General features: G+C 37.8%; 1 protein-coding gene across 1 annotated transcript; it reads left to right on the top strand.

The window, feature by feature from the left end:
• The first annotated feature begins 1,936 nt into the window (after positions 1 to 1,936).
• On the top strand, positions 1,937 to 9,557 carry LOC5569650 (E3 ubiquitin-protein ligase RNF220). The gene is made up of 2 exons (XM_001652863.2): positions 1,937 to 2,513; positions 8,349 to 9,557. The coding sequence occupies exons 1-2, from the start codon at positions 2,103 to 2,105 to the stop codon at positions 9,126 to 9,128; spliced, it is 1,191 nt and encodes a 396-aa protein (XP_001652913.1). The 5' UTR covers positions 1,937 to 2,102; the 3' UTR covers positions 9,129 to 9,557.
• Positions 9,558 to 24,049: the final 14,492 nt, after the last annotated feature.

Genomic DNA, 24,049 nt, shown 5'->3' with positions numbered 1-24,049 from the left:
TTCGTACCTGCCACACGATATACACATGCAAAATTGGTCAATAGGGTCCTAAAGCCCTGTCCCAATTTTAGTGCCAAACGCTTAAGTTTAGGCCAAAAACACATGTTTACTCAATTTTCTAATGTTTTCCGTTGGTTTAAGCTCAAAAAAACATTTTTTTAGATTTTGTCACATCCCTTGGCTTAAACTCAAATTTTGGGTGTATTTTGTTTTCCGTGTCCCTTACGAAATGTCAGATAGGAACAACCCCAGTGGTCGAACTAAAACCCCTGTGGTGTTTTTGTCGACTAAGCGAACGTCAAACATGATCAAAAGTGTCAAGGTTCATTTATGGACCACATTTTTAAATTAATGTTTAAACATGATATAGCCATTATTTGAGCGGGAAAAATTGCTCAAGTAGTTACAGTAACATGCTTTTTCATGTTATTGAATAAAAACAAGATTTCATTAAAAATTTTAGGACCCAATTGGCATAGAAAGCTCTCAGTCTTCCTTTAGTTCAAAATCTAACATAATTTCGTGACGGTCGCAACATTTTAGATTTTCAATTGACACCCAGTATATTGCCGTAAGACGTAGTTAACGTCAAAAGAAGAATGAGTGAAGAAGCAGAAATTGGTCTGCTTTTATAGTGTGCTTCCCAACCCACGTGTTCGAACGTGTTTGGTTGCGTAAGAAAGGGGTCGACATTTTCACAATTTTCGACAATCTATCGTCAAAAATCAAAAGTTTTCTTAATTTGAGTAAAATGTTGTATAAATTTACGACCGATTGGTGGGAAAATATTGGAAATCTAACCAATAAATGGCTGAGCTATTAGTATTCAAAATCTTGCATAATTTCGTGACGGTCGCAACATTTTAGATTTTCCATTGACATACTGAGTGACATACTGCCGTAAGACGTAGTTAACGTCAAAAAATGTGTTTTCATGCTGTCAAGAAGCACTATTATTTTAATTTTTTTTTTTTTTTTTTTTGAACGCGGAAGTAAATATACACGAGAAAACATTCTGTGGTAAAAAAAAACTATTTTAGCTGACTACGCCCATTCCTAAAACTACCATGGAAATTCAGACCAATGTACCGCATCACTGGTACATTTGACAGAAATAATTTACAACAATCTGATTCCAACTACAGACATGGTAAAATCAAGTGCATTTCTGGTCTGCTGAAAATTGCCGGTGCGAGCGCTTAAGGTGAAACACCTCGGAATCCAAAGATGGCCGTCACAATGGCCGACTTGTGCTGCTACTCACGTTTTCAAAGGCACTAAACTGGAGAAATAGTTGGAAAACTTTTCTGATCTTCTTATTTTAAGCTTTCTGCTAGTGCACAAAGCCATAATAAAAAGTTTACTGTTGTTGGATGCATCCTTGGCGAGATTTGTGCCTTAGAAGTTTCAGTGCAATCTTGGAAGTTGATTCCAAACTGTTTCACCTTAAGTTAAGGTGAAACATCTCTGAATCCGAAGATGGCCGTCACAATGGCCGACTTTTGGCCCTACTCGCGTTTTCGAAGGCACAAAACTGGAGAAATAGTAGGCAAACTTACTTGATCTTCTTATTTTAAACTTTATGCTAGTGCACAAAGCCAAAATAAGAAGGGCACTGTTGTTGGATGCTTCCTTCGCGGGATTTGTGCCTTTGAAGTTTTAGTGCAATCTGGGAAGATGATTCCAAACTGTTTCACCTTAACCCCCTAAAATGGTAGTTTATACCGCACAATTTTTTTGCGTGTAGATAATAAAAAATCTGGCATCTTTGCCAAATGGAATATTAGCGTTACATTATTGTAACGCATAACGAGAAAAAACATCATGAAATGTCAAGAAATATGCAAGATACTTTAAAAAGGTAGGAACAAAATAATCGGATAGGCACAGACCTAACAAGAGATCAGCGGGATGTTTCATCAAAAGTGGATGCCCCCTCTCTGTTTCTCAAAACAAATATATTTTGTTGTTCAAAACTCTTCCAAAAATTACTTATTACAATTAATTTGGAACATTTTGCCTTTTCAAACCTAATAGGATACTAAACACAGTGTTTATTGGACAAAGGTGAAACCTAAATGCATCAATAACAATCGCAAATAATGGACCATCAGCAGCATTCGATGGAAGAAGTCGCGGATGCCGGGGCTCACGGCTTCACGAGACAGCGTAGACCGAGAAGTGACCCGCTCTGCTGTCCAATCTGCGGGGTGACACTCCGCACGAATGAAATCGACCAGCACTTTGCCCTGGAAGTGGAACGGTTAGATAAAATCCTCAAGCCACGGAGGAATCTTCACTGCCCAACCGGTGGCTATCCAATGGGAACGGATATGGCTTCAGTGGGGCCGGGAACAAGCACGAGTAGAGCGACAGCAACAAGTAGTGGCGCAGGTATGGCCAATGGAAACCGGTCTCTGGAGGATAACGGCGAACCTGGGCCGGGAAGTAATCCAGATGAATGCTGGGGCACTTATCAAAAGATCAAAAACAACCGGCAAGCAAGGTTGAAGGTAAGTCGATGTTTAAGATTAGAACTCACGGTGATCCTCAGATTGTTATTATCAGAAAAAAAAACTATCGAATCTGAGCTCACCACCATCTTTCTAAACATGTTTTCCACGATTTTTTGAAAATCTGTCATACAGATCTTCATGAATACGCCAGGAATGCACTGTGCAACTAATTTAAACTCAGCTAAAAGCTGAGAAGGAAACTAACAAGGAATCCACCAGAACTTTGTTTCGAACATCATCAGAAATTTAACAAGAATCCTAAAAAAGTGTTGGTTGACTTCGAAGATTTTTTCAATTTCATAAATAAAAAATTCTAGTAATTACTCAGGGTTCTCAATCAATAAAACTTAAAAGGAATTAACTATGGGACTCAGCATGAATACACCTTGAAAGCAGTCTTATAATTTATTGATATCCCTTTGGCTTACTGACCTTTGGCATATTTACTGCCAATAATTGTTTTAACAGTTCCTATAAAAAAGAGACCAATCTATTGCCCATTTAAAGAAGAGTAAATTCGACCAAACGTCGATTCCGTCAATCGTATCCACGAATGAAGGAATTCCACGTGCAATAGAATACAAATTTTGCTTGTTATTGTTAAACATTTCATCAGAAAATAAACAATAATCTAGCCATCATTATTTAATTTGAAACCCATTCGAGATTTCATCTATTATCCGCAAGGGGTTTTCCTACAGATTAGTGTACGGTCCATCGATTGAGTCGCTTGGAGAGCGATGCAATAGGAATCAGACGTGTCCGGTTCGCGCAGTACGAAGAAAAAGTGGTGTAATCCAGTCATGAATTTTTGGTCCATGGATTGTATCGTTTGATCCAGTGGAAGCGAGCAATGGGGCCTCAAATACACTCGTTTGGCATGCAACGCTTAATCGAGTAATATCGGAAGTCCGGTTAAACGTGATTATATCATGGACCGCATCACCATTATCAGCACATTTTCCCACTAACCCAATGTCCTTTCCAAGACAACTGCCGAGATGCAGAGGTGTATTCGGTCTTTGAACTCTCTATTCGTGCTCTTTAAGAATGGTTCGCTAATCCCAAGCCCCATCCTGACCAACCAGTTTTCCGATTTCTTTATAGATCTTTGTCCAACGATGGCGATCGCCAACGATTCAAAACGAATCGGTATCGATCGCTATCGAAAACCACTAACTGGTTGACCGGGATTCATTAAATCTCTGTTCAACTTCCACTGTTCTGGTCAAACACGGAGTGCAACTACGAAGCGATCATCTATGCTTGAGCTCATGCTCATTATCCGCAAGGGTTTTGCTTACAAATTCTTCAGGCATTTTTTATTTTTTTATTTTTGAAGCTTGAAACTTAATTACCGTTAAGTCACCAGTCACCGTGCGGCCTCCATTCACCGTGCACATATACAAATTCCTACAGAATTTTCATACAATTTTTACAAATTATTCTTTTGTCAGCAAAATAAGATAAAACTGATGAAATGAAGTAGTTTTTGTCAAAAAGCATTTTGAAAAACCTAGTTTATGTAGTCTAAAACCTGTGAATTCTGTTTGATAATGAGATTTTCCAACACTCTTAGTAGAAACGCCAAAAAATCACATATTTCATTTTAACGATAGAGTATGAAATTTTACAAAATTTAAACAAGTTTTCACTGTGGATACTATTAGTAAGATGTATTCCATCGTATGAGCAATGATATTTTGTGCAAATTAGAATTTTTCATTGTGTTTTAGTCGAAACCCAAATGCACGGTGAATGGATCCTTGTCAATATATATGGTTCCTAGTACCGTGCATTAGTTTAAAAGGCATGAAATTATTCGATAATATTAGATTTATTGTTATGTCGTCATTTAACTACTTCATATTTAGTTTTTGAATGAATATGGAATTGTCTGGACAATACAGTCAAATCTTCTATAACGATTTTAATGAAAAAATAATTATTTAGCCAATTTTTAAACTTTTTATGGGTTTTATTGTAAATGGACCCATATAGCCGTAGCGGTAAACGCGCAGCTATTCAGCAAGACCAAGCTGAGGGTCGTGGGTTCGAATCCCACCGGTCGAGGATCTTTTCGGGTTGGAAATTTTCTCGACTTCCCAGGGCATAGAGTATCTTCGTACCTGCCACACGATATACACATGCAAAAATGGTCATTGACATAGTAAGCTCTCAGTTAATAACTGTGGAAGTGCTCATAAGAACACTAAGCTGAGATGCAGGCTCTGTCCCAGTGGGGACGTAATGCCGAAAAGAAGGAGATTGTAAATGGAGATTTGAATACTCTTAAAAATGAATGCGCACACTACTAGCAACATAGTTGCTCCATCAACAACGTTTCTTCTAGATACAAAATTAAATCATGACGAAAACTATACACACGGTGAATGGTGCACTAGTGTACACGGTAAATGGTGACATAGAACGGTACGAGGCGACCTTAACATAACATTTTCAAACTAAATTTCTGAGTATTTTTTGTTATGCATCACTGGTTTTAGATTTTTCCCTGAATTATTATATGATTGGTCGCTACGTAGTGGTATTCTAGTACGGTTCAAATTATTTGAAAAAGTTATATAATTTTTTGAAGTGCAATTTTTCTTTTAAATGCACGGTGAATGGTAGCTTGACGGTAGCCAGTTCATTTGCCTCAATTCAAATTGTATTGCACTGGAGTGGCCAAATCAGTTGATAATGAACTGATACTCCGTTTATTGATCAGTTCCCTCGAATTCATGAAGATTGAGACATCGCACGGTATGTTTCCGACAAAAAACGGAAATGTCCTCAAAGAGGCCCTGGCGGAACCTGTGTCAGGTGCTCGGGAGTGGCCAAATCTATTGATATTTGGTTTGTTCTTCCTCTATTGACATGTTCGTTCGAATTCAAGAAGATTGAGACATCGCACGGTATGTTTGGACATAAAACGGAAAATTATGTTGAAATGTTAACAATCGATTATTATCTCATGTTTTACATAAAAACTTCAGTGTTGTAACTGCAATAAATAAAAAAAATAATCACATTTCCCAAATTTGGCACCATCGTGACCCCAGTACAACCCGGAAAATGACTGAAACCTTTTTAAAGTAAACTGAGGGTGGTTTTAAAAAAATCGGATGGAAATTGACGAAATGGCAGCTATTTGAAAACGCCTTGTCAGTAACGTAAGGGTTTATATGATTTATACATTGCCATAATAATGAATACCTGATTAGTAGCAATGGTATTCAAAATCTAATTCCTGTTTCATTTTCGCAAAATTTACAAGCAGAAAGTAGGCATTGTGAAGCATTGCGTTTGCCACCGAAAAGTGAATCTTGTAGGAGACTAGTATATGTTAAAGCCTAAGGTAACTTGACTTTTAATTATCCACTTTATGGATGACTTTGAAAAGTAAGACGCTGAGATTGATCATTAGGGTATATACTACCAGTCATAAATACGGACTCACTAAAATAAGTATTGCAGCACTCAGCTGAATATTGAATCACCCCCCAAAAAGTTTAGAATCACCTCAAAACAGGTAAATTCACATTGCTATATCTCGAGATCTTTACGACTTGCAAAGAAGCGATCTTCAGCAAAGTTGTTCAGAGGCTCAAGGACATCCGGAAGACAAACAGTTTGGTTTGCAATTTTGCTGCTAGGTGGCGCTAGTACGCATATTTAATTAAATATGTGAAACAAATTCTATCTTTTGAGCCACATGAGATAGAAAGCCTAAGTCTTCGGAAAAGTTGTTCGGAATGTCAAGGGCATTCGGAAAACAATTTGAATTATAATTTTGCCATCATGTCTTGATTTTACTACGGTCCAAATTAGTCATGAAATACAACTTTTATTCTGATTCTGGAGGGATGACTGTATCTAAACCTTATGAATTTGATAAGATAGAATCTCCAGAATGCTGTTCTTAAAGCCTTTGGCATTTGGAAGTTGAAGTGATTAGGAACGGAATCATATTAAATTAAAGTGATTCAGGCCTGATCAATTGTATATTCAAGTGTATCAGATCCGATTCATATTCTAGTGATTTTGGTATGACCTACTCCATGTGCGAGTGATTCAGTCAGGGCTCATATTCATCATATTTAAATTATTCAGTTCAAGTCAAAATCTCTTCATATATAAGTGGTTCAAGTTTGATTGACTTCATATCCAAGTGAATAATGTCTGATTCTCTTTATATTCATAAGTTTGATTCTCTTTAAATTCAATTAATGCAGGTTTTACTTGTTGGGGCCCAGATAGCCGTAGCGGTAAACGCGCAGCTATTCAGCAAGACCAAGCTGAGGGTCGTGGGTTCGAATCCCACCGGTCGAGGATCTTTTCGTGTTGGAAATTTTCTCGACTCATCGTACCTGCCACACGATATACAAATGCAAAAATGGTCAGTTGGCAAAGAAAGTTCTCAGTTAATAACTGTGGAAGTGCTCGTAAGAACACTAAGCTGAGAAGCAGGCATTGTCCCATTTGGGACGTTACGCCAGAAAGAAGAAGGTTTGACTTGAATATGGAGTCAAAAAATAAATCATGTCCAATTCACTCCATGTTCAACTGACTCAGGATTGATTCATTTTATATTCGAAAGATTCATACCCGCAAGTGATTCACGTCAGATTCATTTTATTATTAAGTATTCAGAATTGATTCACTTCATATTCAGGTGATTCAGCTCGTTCCACATCCAAGTGATTCTTATCTGATTCACTCATATTCGACTGTTTCAGGTTTGATTCACTTAATGTTCAAATGAATTGTGATTCATGCTTGATTCACTTTATTGTCAAATGGTTCAAGTTGGATTCACTTTATGTACAAGTGATTCAGGTTTGATTGATTTCATATACAAGAGATTTAGGATTTATTTCCAGTGATTTATGTTTGATTCGCTACATATCCAAGTGATTCATGTCGGATTTGCTCCATATTCAAGAGATTCAGGTTTGATTCACTTTATATTCAAGTGCTGCAGGTCTTAATCACTTCATATTCACCTATTTCAAGTACAAATTACTTGATATACAAGTGGTTCAAGTTTGATTCATCTAGAATGTAGGTGAATTTTTCACTTTTTCAGGTATGATTTCATGTTCAAGTATGTTAGGGCTGATTCACTTCATTTTAAAGTGATTCATACTTGAATCACTTTATGTACGTGTTTCAGATTTGTCAATATTCAAGTGATTGATGTTTGATATTATGAAGTAAATTTAAGGCATTCAGGTTTCATTCACTTTAAAATCAAGTGTTTCAGATTTGATTAGCTCCATATACAAGTGACTCATGTCCAATTCACTCCATATTCAAGTGTTTCAAGTGAGATTTACTTCATATACAAGCAATTCAGGACCGATTAACTTCTTGTTCAATTTATTCTATCCAAATGATTCATGTCATGTGACACTTCATATTTGAAGAATGCAGTACTGCTTCATTTTATATTCAAGTGATTCAGGTCCGATTGACTTCATTTTCAAATGTTTCGGTTTTGATAAGCTCATATTCAAGTGATTCATATCTATCAATTAATTCATATTCAAGGGTTTTAGATCTAATTTACTTCATATTAATTGATTCAGTCATACATCCCAGACTCAGTTATCGAGGTTTGTTTCATCTTGTTATCCAATTATTTAGGTTTATTTTAATTCACGTCTCATTGAATTTGTAGACATATAATCTCAAAAGGGCGTAACTTCAAAACAGCTTAGCCATAGGGAACGACTGGAGAGCTTAGATTCGGTGGAGATTTTTTTTTCTGATAATTGTAGAACCGTGGATCCTAATTCCTAAACCTATAACGTATTAAATTTCCAGATGAAGACAAGAAAACGTAAAACGGAGGACAACGTCTGCCCCGTCTGCAATAAGTCAGTATCGGAGGAAATCACGACACATGTAGAGGCCTGTCTGAGGAAGAGTGAAACCAATGGTTCCGGTAGTAACGGGAGGATCAACGACTCTGACGATGACGATGCCAGTATTGATGTGGAAGGTGAATCTTACGAGGTTTACGAGTGGGCCGGACAGACAAGGATACGTACCACCACAATGGTTCATCAGAGCGGAGCTTTTCCTAGTACTGCAGTGCGGGTGACGAATGCCGAGGATACAGATGACGAGTTGAATGTTGATGGAGATGAAACACAGATCTATGGACCACCACAGTATTCCGAAAGGGATGTCGTGTATCCAGTGGCGGAACAGCGTTGTAAGGATTCCTACCTTCGCGGGCTGGTTATGGCTAATGAACCAATTACAGTAAAACGTCCGGAGATTGATAATCCCGGTGAAGGCCCCAGTTGGGTAAATACTTCTACGCATTCAGTCTCTGCAAATAATGACCAGCCCAATGGTGAAAGCGCAGATCAAATTGTAGCATCATTGAAGTCTAAAATTCGCGAATACGAAGGCTTTATAAAAAATAGGCCCAAGTGTTTGATTTGCATGGATGATTTCAAGAAACCTGTGGTTTCCATATGTTGCTGGCATGTCTATTGCGAAGAATGTTGGCTGCACACGCTTGGCGCTAAGAAACTTTGCCCGCAATGCAGCATGATAACGTCTCCCACTGATTTGAGGCGAATCTATCTCTAGGAAGGAATGAAGCGCCAATCATAGGATACGCATTGGAGCGTACCTAATTGCACAAAGTGATTCCAGAATACAGGTTAGTCTTAGAATTTCTACGCACCCTTACAAATCCTGAACAACAAACGCCCAAACTGATCGAAACGAAACTACCGAGGACAATAAATAATCGATGGTAAAAGGAATCTCTTCTAGGAAGTTACGCAACGAAGATAATACGTATTGATACGAGGAACAGTGAGCAGTTAACGTTTTCAAAACGAAGATATGGTCTAAATGTACAACCAGCCTAGTTTTATAAATCCATGATTGACATTCCACACGCTGTTCAGCTAGAGACGGAGCAGCTTGTATTATGTTCTGCTCAATGTTTCACAATATACCATTCGAAAGAATGTATGCATTTAATTTAATAAACGTTTACATGCCATAAAAGACTATAGCTTTATAACTGCATTTAATGATGACAGCATGCCACGGCACAGTTATGGATCAACATCTTGAGAGCGTATTGAATGAATTTTGAGCTTTTTCTCATATTGAATCCATAGGGAAGTTCCATCCAAAGTTGTGCAAATTGAAGATAATCGATTAGTACACCAGAGGGAAAAAGAAAGATTTCCTTATAAATCAATCACCCACTAAACACAATCATTTCGGCTTATTCTACGAGTGGCGTGAGGTGAAAATTGTCGATCTCGTATAGCGAGGTGACAATTATTCTCGACTCGAGTGAAGTGACTGGCCGTGAAAATCAAATGGAGAGTGTAATGTTCCTTAAATTATTCCTTTTTGAAGTTTATTTAATGAATCCTTTATGACCTTCCTAGAAAATTCCTCTAAGAATTTCGTTCAAGAGACCACCAGGAATTCCTACAGAGATCCTATCAGAAATTTCTCATGAAAGTCCCAAGTCCGCAAAAGATTAAAAATGTTATTATTCCATCACTTTTGTAGGATTTATTCCAAGACTTTCGTTCAGGACATCTTCAAAGATTTAATCAAATATTCCTCGAAAATTGTCGTCAGAATTTCTTTCAGTCTCTCTTTCCCATGGTAGCTCCAGAGCTCCAATGATTTTCGACGAACTCGAGATGAACCGCATCCAATGAATCAGTGGCGCAAATAAGAGTGGTTTTGGGGGCCACAACTATCGAAAAACTAAACCTTACATATACTTTGCAATTGAATTAAATGGTCAAAATGACGTGAAGTTTGCGAAAAAGTTACAAGTATTCTCATGTTTGCTTCACATGACAACTTAATGTTTATACACATGTAATTATATCGTGAAGTCAATGACGAAATCCATATGGCTACCACACTCGAGTCAAGTGTGACCTACACGACCTTGACGTGTAGATTTTTTTCAGTGTAATGAGGCCGGTAAAGCATTCCACGTGTTTCCTCCGAGTGTGTGTACATCTTATTTATTTCGCCGAGGCCAGCAAAACATATTACCGAGAATCCAACAGCTGAGATCTCGGCGAAAATCTCGGTAAAAGTTCAAAATGCCGAACAGACTGCAAACAAAAATAAAAAAGAAGAGTAAGCGTAACGGTAGCATTAAAATTAATTTCAATGCTACCGTTACGCTTACTCTTTTTTTACTTTTTCAGGGCGTTACGTCCCTTTTGGAACCGAGCCTGTAGGTTACTAAATAAAAGGTTATTAAGTAGGAATTTTCTTTTATAACGCTTAATTCGATACCAGAATAATTCTTTGCATTATCTTCGAATCCAGGAATAGCATTCATTCTTTGATTTATTTGATCTAGAACTGTCAATTGAACAGCTGAGGTAAGATAAGAAAGAAAAAATCTGATTGTTTTTTCAACGGATGACTCATAACTCTACATGATGAGCGTTGAGATGGTAAAAAAATCATTGGCATTACGCCCACGTTGGGACAAAGCCTGCTTCTCAGCTGTTCAATTTCGCTATTTTACACATGTATGTTGGGCGGTAGTAAAAACGATACTTTATGGCTCAAAAATTCAATGATTTTTTTAGCTCCAAAGCTTAAGATTTCCACACTCTGAGAAGTAATCATGTTCAAGTCATTACCAAAAACATATAGCTTTTTTCCATAATGCTTTTCACATAACTCTTATTTACAAATCGTATAGATAGAGTTCATTATGAAAATCACATACCTTTCAAGTATAAAGACGATGGATATGGAATCCAGAGGTTTTCAAATGGCATTTACTACAAGATTATTTGAAATAAATTTTCTAAAGTAAAAATACGTTCAAGTACTACATTTTAAAATTATTTATTTAAGATAATATTAGAATAACCGAAAAAGATTTATTCGTTGACATGGTTTGAGAAGGGCCAAGTACTTCAATTTTTTTTATCATTCGGGTACATTGGATCCACTACCTGCAAAGCCATCTCACAATAACTACTGGAACTTGAACAAAAGGGATTTTTGTTGCAGCATGGTCGGTATATAAATCTAAAACAATAAATCCATGTTAACATAATTTAAGCTCAAAACTAACTGCCGAATAAAATAACTCACCTATATCTATAGATATCGTCGAGCAGAACTTCATCAAGTTCTCAGTTGTATGGAATTAGAAGCTAAATTCTTCAACGAGAAGTAAATAATGGTTCCACATTCTAAAATATGTACATAAAACTATATAATTATTGAAAAACTGATATTTACCCGCTTACCTTTGAAAACTTGCAAGAATTCGTCGTAAATCCTTTATCTGCTAGCGAAATGAATGCAGTGGCCGCACGGTGTGCTGGAACACACATATTATCGAACTTACATGAACCTCCGATCTTTTTTCACTAAAAGTTAGCCTTAATAGTTAAAAAAAGTTTGCGAAATATTAAAAAATCTTTCATCGGCAAAAAATTGAAAAAAGTCGATTTTTGTATTTTTACCCTTCTCCCATAAATGAGTTCATAGGAGAATATTAGAGTTACACTAATCTTGATGCATTGCAATAGCTCAAAGACTTATTTGATGTACCTTGAACACGAATTGATTACAAGACGTTTCAAATTGAGCATGATTTCTACCTACAATCACACAATGTGACCAGCCTATGGTGGTATGCCGTTTATTAACGACATCGCATTTTTACATAAATGTATTAAGGTAAACATACTACAACTTATCAAACTTCCATCAATGTTTCCAATTCTACTGAATAATTGAAATCATTGGAGTTTGTTCAATAACAACTTGAAGCTTTTTTAAGATAGCGTACAATTATATAATTACATAAAACCATTAAAATAAACAGCCATACAACTATTTAGGGCAATGTACTGTTTTGATTTTGTATGGTATTTTCACTCTAGCTGGTCTTGTTATTCACATTTGTTTTGATTGAAAGATGGAGGAAGATTTTACGTAATTATTAACGTATTCTTAGTTACATTCACATAGTTAAAACTAAATACTTTCCATAAAACGGGGTAACTTTGATAGCTTTTTGAAAGAAAATCTAAATATTTTATTTTTTATTTATAACAAATACTGGTACGTTAGTTATCGATTGTACATGAAAGATTGCATAACGGTTCGATCTGAATAGAACTAGATTTTTTCATACAATCGAAAGTCTGTTTTTGGTAATGGGGTAACATTGATAATGAGTAGATAAGCATATGAAAATCCACAACAAACTATTGTTTGAAATCATCACAGCTTGGATTGGATTAGAGAATGTTAAAAGAGAAACAGGAAAAGATTTTATCAAGTAAAATACAGAATTTATTGAACAAAACACACCTTTAAAAGTGTTTTCAGTCAAAACAAACATGACAAACATCATTATAAGTTGATAATAATGGGTATAAAATTATATCTCTGAATAGATATCTGTCCATAATCATGTTTCGTCATTGAATGCACCATAAATCAATCGTTTTTTGAACATGAATGAATCTAATTCGAATGATTCCCGTAAAGTACATGAGGCGTTGCATTCCTCTAGGCTTTAAACGTTATATGGGAATTTGTGACTTTGATTACAAAAATGATTCCAAATTGTAAAACTGTATTCCGCTATCAGGTTACCGGATTCATGTTCTACTATAGCTATGCCATCAAGCATACGTGTCGAACTCATTATAATTTAATGAAACAGTGATAGTAAAACAGATTGTAAGCGTTTTGAAAGTGCTAAAATCTCATCATTTTTTAATATTCGATTATAAAGCTTCAAATACTTTCGATTGGCACGAAAACAGCTCCGAGATGAAGTTTCACACTCCTTACTTTCGCATTCGTTTTGCTTAACTTAATAACATAATTTTTGTTATTTCGTTTGATACGTTGCGGATCCCGCACTATCAGAGTTACCCGCATTATCAAAGATACCGCGTTTTACGATACTTAAATTTATGTGTCCATGTTGGTTATTGAAATTGTTGTGTCTATTTCACAAAATGTGCCCTCCATAAGTGCGAAGTCGTGAATAAAAGTGCGGGATTACGTCGGACCGATTTATTATCTTCGCCACATTTATTATTCATCTTATGAGAAATAATTGGAGTGATGACATAATGTCGATCCGAAGTAATCCAGCCCTTTTAATCAAAATCAGGCACTTCAAACCCCAAATATAATGTGCGCTTTGCTTATGAGTAGATTAGTGACTGCACAAAACTTGTATCACGATGAGATTAAATCACATTTAGGCTAAGTATATAAGCCATTTACTGATAATCATGTTATAGTGAACCCACTTTCAAGACTTTTGCGCATATAAGCACAAGAATACAGCCTATACTGCCATGTGTATCCATTTCTGGGAATTCCTATTCTGATTAGAACACTTTGCCGCATACGTAAAATAGTACTGATTTGATTCAGAAAGAATTATACAAAGCGTTCGTATGAGCTTTTCTGAAGTGAAAAGTTAAATTTCCATTATATAAAATACGGCATACCACCATGGGCAGGTCATATTGTGTGAGTGTATGTAGGAAGTGATGCTTAATTCGAAACATCTAAGAATTCATTCATGTTAAAGATATGTCAAATTGGTCTTTAAACCGGTAAAAGTCATCATATTAGTGTAAATATAATATTCTCCTATGAACCCATGTATGGGGAAGGGCCAAACATACAAAAATCGACTTTATTCAAATTTTTGCCGGTGAAAGATTTTTTAATATGCCGCAAGCTTATATTGACTATTAAAGCTAACTTTTAGTGAAAAAAGATCGGAGGTTCATGCAAGTTCGATAATATGTGTGTTTCAGCACACCGTGGGCCGCCATCGTGTCACTAAATATAAACACAGATTTTTTTCACAATAGAAAATCGTATACCATGTATCTGATAAGTTATATGTGAAATTCCAACGATTTCCATATGGTTATTATTTGAACCTCATTGGACCTTCATATAGTCTTAATTGGGTGTTAATGAAACCTATCAAATATAAATTCTGATGCGTGTATATAATTTTTCAGATAAATATAATCGGATTAATTGGCTCAGTGCACTCTAAATTCTTCATTCAATGAACAGCAACAACATATGGTTAAAAAATGTGTATTTACTTCAATCAATGGACAGTTTCAATTTATTGAATTTATTTATTCATTATTCCTGAATTTAAATATATGTCAAAGAATTGTTATGTTATCATTCACAGATTTTTGTTGAAAAATACGGAAACGATAATCATAAATTTTGTAAAATAAGTTAAAACCCCGATCAATCTTTTTTGAACCATCCGCTCCATCACCTTTGACATAGGGGCAATGGGGGCAATATGAACATACGGGGCAATATGAGCCACCCCGGTTTTGACCTCAAAAACAGTGTTTTAATGTCTAGTGTCATTATGATCTGCTAAAGGATGCCTCAAATAGCCACCACAATAAAAACCGTAAGAATATTCTTTTTTACACTCAATATATTTACAAAAATGTACAAATTTGTCCTTCGTCATGAAAAGCTTATAATTTTGGCAGTTTTTAATTAAGCCTATTAGACAATTATATTTATAATTCTGGTAAATTTTACCAATCCATTGAAACTTCTGATCATAATGAACAGTTCGTGAGCGAAATTAGATTTGTTCGTAAACAAAATTATTGAAAAATAATATATTATTTTCAAGATGAAGAGGCGGGGCAAAATGAGCCACCTAGATTTAAGCAAAACAAACCATGTTTTGAACATAAAAATGCATTGCCTGAATATACCAGATTATTTTTTTTACTGCATAGTCATCTTTATGCACCATTACAAGTGGAACACTTTGCTACAAAATACGATGAACCAAGTATCGCAATTTAGTACTAGTATAACATGGTCTGTTTACTATGTATTATGTATCTTTAAAAAATAAGCCGCTAGAATCAATAATTTCAAGCAAAGCTAACACAATTTCCTTTCCAATAATGTACTCTTCACCACTAACTCTTCTCTATACTGTTTTAAATAAAAATCATTCGATTGAATGAGGTGGCTCATACTGCCCCGTAGGGTGGCTCATAATGCCCCATATGGTTGGTGACCACGTAGAAAAACATGGTTTTCCAAAAAGTTCCTGAAATAATTTGCAAGTTGATGTTAACATTAATTATCGACGTAACATGGAAGATAACATTTTATAGTATAAGTCACTTGCATCTAAACCATATTTTTTGCTGTTTTTCTATGCATTCCATGACGTTTTCCTTAGGCGGCCCATATTGCCCCGATCACCCCTACAGCAAGTGAGTGCAACTGGCCGGAATTTGGATCGTGGCCCATCCAAATTGGACCATAGACAACATGCCTTTAGGGCAGGGTACGGGACTTCAACCTATCTTTGCCAACTCGGTGATGTCCTACATACGGCTTACTCCAGTGGCTTGCATACCGAGATCGTTTCCCTAGATCTATCGAAGGCGTTCAACCGGACATGTGGTCCATTAGTTCTCCGTCAACTAGTTCAATGGAATCTATCGGGGCACATCATGCGTTTCGTGCAGATTTTTTTTCAAACAGCGTTCCTTCCGAGTCCTTGTTGGTGACTTCCTATCCGACTCATATCGGGAAGAGACCGGCGTTCCACAGGGTTCCGTGATAGCAGTCACCTTATTTCTGGTGGCAATGAACGGAGTGTTTAGCTACCTTCCCAGTCGCATATATGTATTTGAATACGCTGACGATATCCTTCTTGTCGTTAGCGGGAAAACTCCAGTTCGTGTCAGAATTAAAACGTGTGAGAGTGAAATTTCATTCATTGCAACCACGGGCAACGGTGATGTTTCGGCGCCTAGTGCGATGTCGAGCAAGCGTATTGAATGGTTTTTGGATTCGGGTGCGACAGACCACATGGTGCGAGATAAGTTGCTCTTCTAGGAAATGCATCCACTCAAGCGAAAAGTGTCCATTTCTGTGGCCAGACCATCGTGGCAGAATCAATCCGTGTCGATATGGTGGTAGATGGAAACTGGCAACCGTCGGTGGTGAAGAACGTTTTTTACGTGCCTGAGTTGCAGTGCAATTGGCTTGTATCCTGTTTTTCACATATTCTGATTCTACGTTAAAAACTGAGCCAGAATCCAAAGTTTCATAATTGTCCGTGCTCTGGAACTATTTTAAAAATAAGTTTGAATTTAGTATGTAAATCGCGTTTGAATCACCCCTCGGAAAGTTTTACTTCGGGACGAGCTGAGTCGACGGAATGAAATCTTTTTTAATCATTTACCATATCAAAATTCAGATATTAAAGCGCAATAAAATCGTGTTACACTTAGAAAAATGTGCTCTTTCTATCAAGCTACAAAAAACTGTGAATTTTTCATCACTAAACAACCCAATTTGTTCTCTGTGCGTCGACTTGAGGACATTGGGATGACGGTGAAAAACGACGGTTTATTTGCTCGAATCGAAAGAAGCAGAGAAATTCGAGCAGTACTGTGCACTGCACTACACTGGACGTCATTCTTCGGCACAAGGGTGTCGAGGCTCCGGTGCGACAACGGCGGGGACTACACTGGTAAGTCGTTCAGGAAGTATAACAGCACTGAATGCATCCGTATGGAGACAACCGTTCCGTACACTTCGCAGCAGAAATCGCACGTTGCTGGATAAATCTCGTTCCATGCTGCAAGATGCTGGTTTGCCAAGAGCGATGCAGGGTGAAGCGGTATCCTGAATAGAAGTCCGACGTCTGCTCTGGAAGAGAGAAAAACTCCGTATGAAATGTGGTACGGCGGAAAACCGAATGTAGACAAGATGCGAGTGTTCGGTTCAACTGCTTTCACAAGGGTGCCCAAAGAGAAGCGTGGTCAATTGGACCCGAGGTGCGAGAAAAAAGTAATGGTTGGATACACCACCAACGGCTACAGGATTTGGGATCCTAGGAAGAAAACGATTTTCACATCCCGTGATATCGTTTTTGACGAAAACAGGAAGATGAAGCGTACCGAACCAGTGAAGGTGGCATACGACGATGATGAACCTGTTGTGAAAGTGGGTGTTGGACCTGAAGCAGCGAAACCGAGCAAAATTGAATCGCTTGGAGGAAGCGAATCCCCTGATGATGAGAAGTACGAGGAACCAAACGGTGCGCTCCCTTCGCAATCAAATAGTGGAAACTCCCCTGCAGAGGTGTCCACGAGGCAAAGCGAACGGGAGCGCAGAATCCCGGTAAGTTTCTCAATTTTATTACTGGCTTTGAAGCAAATACTGGCGGTGAATGTTTCGCAGGTTCTGCTGATTCCCAAGCGACAGGCGACGTGGGGATGGCCTTCGCATTGAATGCGGAGGCGTTCGTAGAGGACCTGCCGTCAACCATTGATGGCCTGGGGAAGCGAGACGACTGGAGCCACTGGAAATCTGCCATCAATAGTGAGCTCGAGTCACTACGCAAGAACGAGACATGGGAACTCGTACCGAAACGGGTAGGAAAACACCTTGTGGATTGCAAGTGGGTGTTTAAGGTGAAGCGAGACGATGCCAGTAACGTGGATCACTACAAAGCGCGGCTGGTTGTGAAAGCCTATTCGCAACGGAAAGGGTTCGATTTCGACGAAACGTACGCGCCAGTAGCCAAAATCACCACTGTCAGAACACTTCTGGCGGTAGCACACAAGAAGGAGTACCATATTCACCAGATGGATGTACGCACCGCCTTCCTCAATAGCATACTGAAGGAGGAAATATACATGCGACAACCAGAGGGTCTCCAGGATGTCAACCCAAATCTTGTGTGCCGTCTCAAGAAAGCATTGTATGGCCTTAAGCAAGCCCCAAGGAGCTGGAATGACCAATTCCATTTGTTCGTGACGCAGCTAGGATTCAAGCGGTCCAATGTAAATACCTGCCTCTACCATTTGCGGTGGAGCGGATTCGTCGTCTACTTGTTTCTGTACGTCGACGATATCATCATTGACTCGGACCGATTGGAGCTGGTGGACAGGATCAAACAACAGTTATCCAACCAGTTTGAGATGTCCGATACGGGGGAGTTGAAACTCTTCCTAGGTTTGAAAGTGGATCGAGATTTGAGCGGAGGTGATTAGGCAGCCAAAGTATAATGCCGACCTGCTGCAAAGGTTCGACATGTCCGACTGCAAACCGGTAGCGACTCCGTGGGAATCAAATCTGAAATTGGAGAGTAGAAAAGAAGGAGATGTAGTGACGAAGAAGCCGTACAGGCACTGGCTTCGCGACCGGACATCATCGATGCAGTAAATTTCATCAGTAAATTCCAATCTGCACCCCGATGTTCACGGGTGCCATATAAAGCGTATATTGCGATATCTGAAGGGGACCGTCACCCTGGGCTTAGTGTTCCATCGACATGGAGGTCAACCGCTAGTTGGATACGCTGATGCTGACTGGGGCAACGACCAAGATGATCGTCGGTCGATTTCCGGCAATGTATCACAAGTTTATGTGCCACTGTCTCGTGGATGACCCGAAAGCAAGCAACTGTATCGCATTCATCAACGGAGGCCGAGTACATCTCTTTGAGTCAAGCTGCATGCGACGCTATTTGGCTCAAGAATCTACTTGAAGAGCTTGGATTTGTTTTCCATCATCCGATACCGTTGTTTGAGGATAACCAATCCTGTATCCGCATAGCTGAGGAACCGAGGGACCATAAGCGTATGAAGCACATCGACATCCGATACAACTTTATCCGAAAGAAAATCCAGGAAGGCGTTTTCAAAATCATATACAAACCGACATCCGAGCATGTTGCGGACATCTTCACTAAAGCATTGGCACGGAGTCCGTTCGAAATGTTACCAAACAAGCTGGGGTTGTTCGGTTGAGCGTGCAACCGATCACGTTGCCATTTGCAACCTAACTAGATATAGTTTGAATTCAATCGTAGTAGGCTAAACAAATTTCAAATAAAATTCTGTCTCTTTTACCGACGTTTTCACCCAATAAAGACGTGTTCACGTGTAGCTCTGCCTATTGTACCTATTACATTTCACTAAACCTTAGTCTTCCTCCTACATGCTCCATTTTTTCCGCAGAAGCCGCTGCTATTTTCATAGCAGCCACCATACCATCCGACCGACCAGTCTTAATCCTTACAGATTCAGCAAGCGTGGTTTCTGCCTTGCAATCTGAAAGGCCCACACATCCATGGATCCAGGGGACGCTGGAGAATGCTCTGCCGAACACAACCTACGCATGGATTTCCGGACATTGTGGGATACCCGGAAATGTAGCTGCCGATAACCTTGCCGGGACTGGCCATTCTTCTCCTCGTTTCGAAGAAACGGTTCCTTTCGGTGATGTGAAAAGATGGATTTCGAAAACCTTCAAGAACGTATGGGGTACTGAATAGGCTCAGTTTTACTCTCCGCACCTGCGAAAAATCAAACTCTCAATTGAAAACTGGGTCGATTGCACACTGGTCCAGGAAGCTAATTTAGGCGGACATGAGGTTTTTGTCAAGATTTATTGATTTTAGAGCCATAGTTTATTCCGAGAATATGTTCAGAATTTTCAGTATTACAAAATGTACGGAACAAAAATTTTTTTACGGTGATCGCAAGAGTGACGCATACGCCAACTTTTTTATTTTAACGAATCGTAAGTTGGTATGTTCAGCAAAGTTGTAGCAAATGATCATAGAAACAACTTTGCCGAACAAACTTTTTCTCGGTTTTGCTTCAGAGCCGAGATAATTAAGTATTTTTAATAAAAAATCGTTTTTTGTCCTTAAGTGTTTTATTTTTTAGTTTTATTAGCCTACTATGTTCTAGAAAGTTTTTATACTTATCATTTGCTACAACTTTGCTGAACATACCAAAGTTGTATTTCTTATGGTTTTCATGTTATTTGAGTTTTTCATCTTAAAATTAGCTATTTTGTATGCCTTGTATCTCAACTATGAGCACCTCAAAAAAATATATCTTCCCACCAAATGATTTTGCAGTCTTTCAAGTATCTGTGAGCAAAATTTGGAGAAGATGATATTTTTCTATCTCGTTTAAAATCGATTTTACTAATAGACGATATGAGATAAATCCATATTTATTGAACATTCATACATGTTCGACTCACAAAAGTCATGGCTACCTAAGCATATCAAACCAAAAGTAACACGTGTATTTATATAGGAATATAAAGTACATCGTTTTTCAGTTGTTTTCGATTAACTTGGAAGCTTCTGCAAGAAATTCATCGTCTTTTCCTCTACCTGTATTTAATCTATTCCTAAGCGAGATCACCGGGTTGGAAGTCAACATAAGCCGTATAAAATACATATACAAAATTTACAGTCCGATTGAATTCTGTGGCATGATTTTCCCAGAATCTTCTGATGGATTCCACGTTTCATGTTTTTCTTTGGTAATGCGGCATGCCGGACAACACCACTTCCGTGCAATGGTTGTAGACGTATCAGTAAGTGTAACAGCATTCTAAAGGATCGCCAGGAAAAAACCTCGAAGGAAGGTTAGGGCTGAGACTGTACGAACCTCTTCCAGCTGGTAGGAACTCAAATGGTCGTAACACGGCATGCCGCTTTTTACGGGAAGTAGATATTGTGTAGGGGGAGATCCCCCAGTACCGGACACTTAAGCCACTAAATTCATAGTTTGAAAAATATTGATTTTATAGGCTCGTGTTACCCATTTATGATAAATATTATCATTTTTATAGTGTACAAAAATAAATTTAAAAATATAAATATGAATATTGACATTACATTTTGATGATGTATTTTAGTACCAAATTGATCGATCTTGAAAGGTGGCACCCAATACCGGACACGATCTAGAAATGCCTCGAAATCTGAAAATTTGAACATCATTGAATGTGTACACTATAGGAATAGTTTATAATTACCAATTCAATGCATTTGCATCATTTACAAGAATAATTTGAGTTTTTCTTAGTTTGCAAGATGCCTATCAAAAAGATCTTCCATATATGATGAAAAATAGCACAATTTACGATGTTGTTCTGAATGTTAATTCTTACTAATTTTATTGCATGTTTGATACCATGATAGACGGAACCCATGAAAAATGAAAGTATTTTGAGACACTGACGCAATAATTATAAAGATATCACATAACAAATCAAGCTGTCCGAAACTGAGGGACAGGATGTGCTTAACCAAAACTGTAATTTGTTCATATTTAGTTCGATTATTGTACAAAATACATTCATACTATCAAATTAGGATTATGTTCGATCATGCTTGCTTGATCCAAAGTATTTTTTTCTTATTCAAAATAATTACTAAATAGGCTCAAAATTAAGGGGATACGTAATTTTTTTAAAGATTTTCAAACTTTTCTACTTTTTTAAAAAGGCATGCATATTTCAAGGATGTGTTATTCTACGCAAACATTAGTCTCCATAATAGCTTTCTTTTCTACTAATACACCTTCTTGATTGGACCATGATTTCTCAATGTTTCGACTTTGTCCGGTATTGGGTGCTGTCCGGCACTGGGGGATCTCCCCCTATTTCTTTCACTACTGAACTGCGAAGTGCGGCCTCATAAGTCCGAAAGTGTAAATAAAATTGAGGGATTGCATTGAATCCTGTTGGTGTCTTCAGAGCACTTATTCTTCGATTTACGAAGAATTAGTCCCCCGAAGACACCTACCCGATTTGATTCAATTGCGCACTTTTGTTAGCGTTTCCGCACTTGTAATAACTTCTTTTCACGGATCTCAATCATTTTAAAAGTGGTCAACTTTAATCGGAAGATTAACTAGGAGGCATTTGAACAGTTTTTGTCAGAAACATACTGTTAGTATCGCCAGTTCTACGATTGGTATGTACTCTCTCCAACGGTGCAAAAACTACTTTCGCATGGAGTGATGTTGTCCGGCATGTCGCCGAAGAAGCATAAAAAATGCGGAATAAATCCATCAGGAGATTCTGGGAAAATCATGCGACAGAATTCAATCGGACTGTAAATTTTGTATAAGTATTTTATACGGCTTATGTTGACTTCCAACTCGGTGATCTTGTTTAGGAATAGATTAAATACAGGTAGAGGAAAAGACGATGAATTTCTTGCAGAAGCTTCCAAGTTAATCGAAAACAACTGAAAAACGATGTACTTTATATTCCTATATAAATACACGTGTTACTTTTGGTTTGATATGCTTAGGTAGCCATGACTTTTGTGATTCGTACATGTTCAATAAATATGGATTTATCTCATATCGTCTATTAGTAAAATCGATTTTAAACGAGATAGAAAAATATCATCTTCTCCAAATTTTGCTCACAGATACTTGAAAGACTGCAAAATCATTTGGTGGGAAGATATATTTTTTTGAGGTGCTCATAGTTGAGATACAAGGCATAAAAAATAGCTAATTTTAAGATGAAAAACTCAAATAACATGAATACCATAAGAAATACAACTTTGGTATGTTCAGCAAAGTTGTAGCAAATGATAAGTATAAAAACTTTCTAGAACATAGTAGGCCAATAAAACTAAAAAATAAAACACTTAAGGACAAAAAACGATTTTTTATTAAAAATACTTAATTATCTCGGCTCTGAAGCAAAACCGAGAAAAAGTTTGTTCGGCAAAGTTGTTTCTATGATCATTTGCTACAACTTTGCTGAACATACCAACTTACGATTCGTTAAAATAAAAAAGTTGGCGTATGCGTCACTCTTGCGATCACCGTAAAAAAATTTTTGTTCCGTACATTTTGTAGTACTGAAAATTCTGAACATATTCTCAGAATAATCTATGGCTCTAAAATCAATAAATCTTGACGAAAACCTCATGTCCGCCTAAATTAGCTTCCTGGACCAGTGTGGATTGTCCTCTTCTCCACGATCAATGAGTCATCTCCCGTGGTCCTTTCAGACGGATGTGCTCAATTTGCGGCGTTCAGAACTCCGTCGAGCACTTTATGTGTACATGTCCGCAATATGAATCAGCCCGGAGATCCTTCGGAATTTCGGGAAGTATCCGCAGCGCCCTAGGAAACGATACGGCCACCGTGTCAACTTTAATAGGGTTCCTAAAAGCTATCAACTTGTACGGACAAGTATGACCCAACACTACAAGCCATCTTAGTCCGCCTAAGTAGATGTCCACCGCCAAAGTCGGCGGCTATACGAAATTAGATTATCATTTTTTTTCAAATTAAGGAAGTTTCATATTATTCGGTGCGCATTTACAATTAGCATATTTCAAATCAAGAATGTCTGTGGGTGTTACATGTAAAACGACAGGTCGACTGTCCAGTGAGTCAACTAAAATACCGTTACTCTGTATTTGGCGAGACCCCTTGGCTGGGCTCGAAAGCGGCACCCCTTAAGGGTACTCTTCTTCTTTTTGAGGCACCATTTCGGTGACCTCTTCTGACGAGTGTTGAACTAGCTTTAAGTTAAAAAACACTAAAATAAAGAAAAAAAAGTTCCCAAAACCGGTAAAATTTTGCAAGGCCTTGATATTATGTTTAATACTCGTTTTGAGACTGAAA

This window comes from Aedes aegypti, chromosome 3, assembly GCF_002204515.2.
Source record: "Aedes aegypti strain LVP_AGWG chromosome 3, AaegL5.0 Primary Assembly, whole genome shotgun sequence".
Classification (NCBI taxonomy): Eukaryota; Metazoa; Arthropoda; class Insecta; order Diptera; family Culicidae; genus Aedes; species Aedes aegypti.
This window is presented reverse-complemented; position numbering and strand designations above follow the sequence as displayed.

Excerpts from the sequence above, each read along its gene's own strand:
- LOC5569650 (XM_001652863.2), top strand. The coding sequence starts at position 2,103 with ATGGACCATCAGCAGCATTCGATGGAAGAAGTCGCGGATGCCGGGGCT. Across the intron at positions 2,514-8,348 it reads ACCGGCAAGCAAGGTTGAAG|ATGAAGACAAGAAAACGTAA; the intron begins GTAAGTCGATGT and ends TTAAATTTCCAG.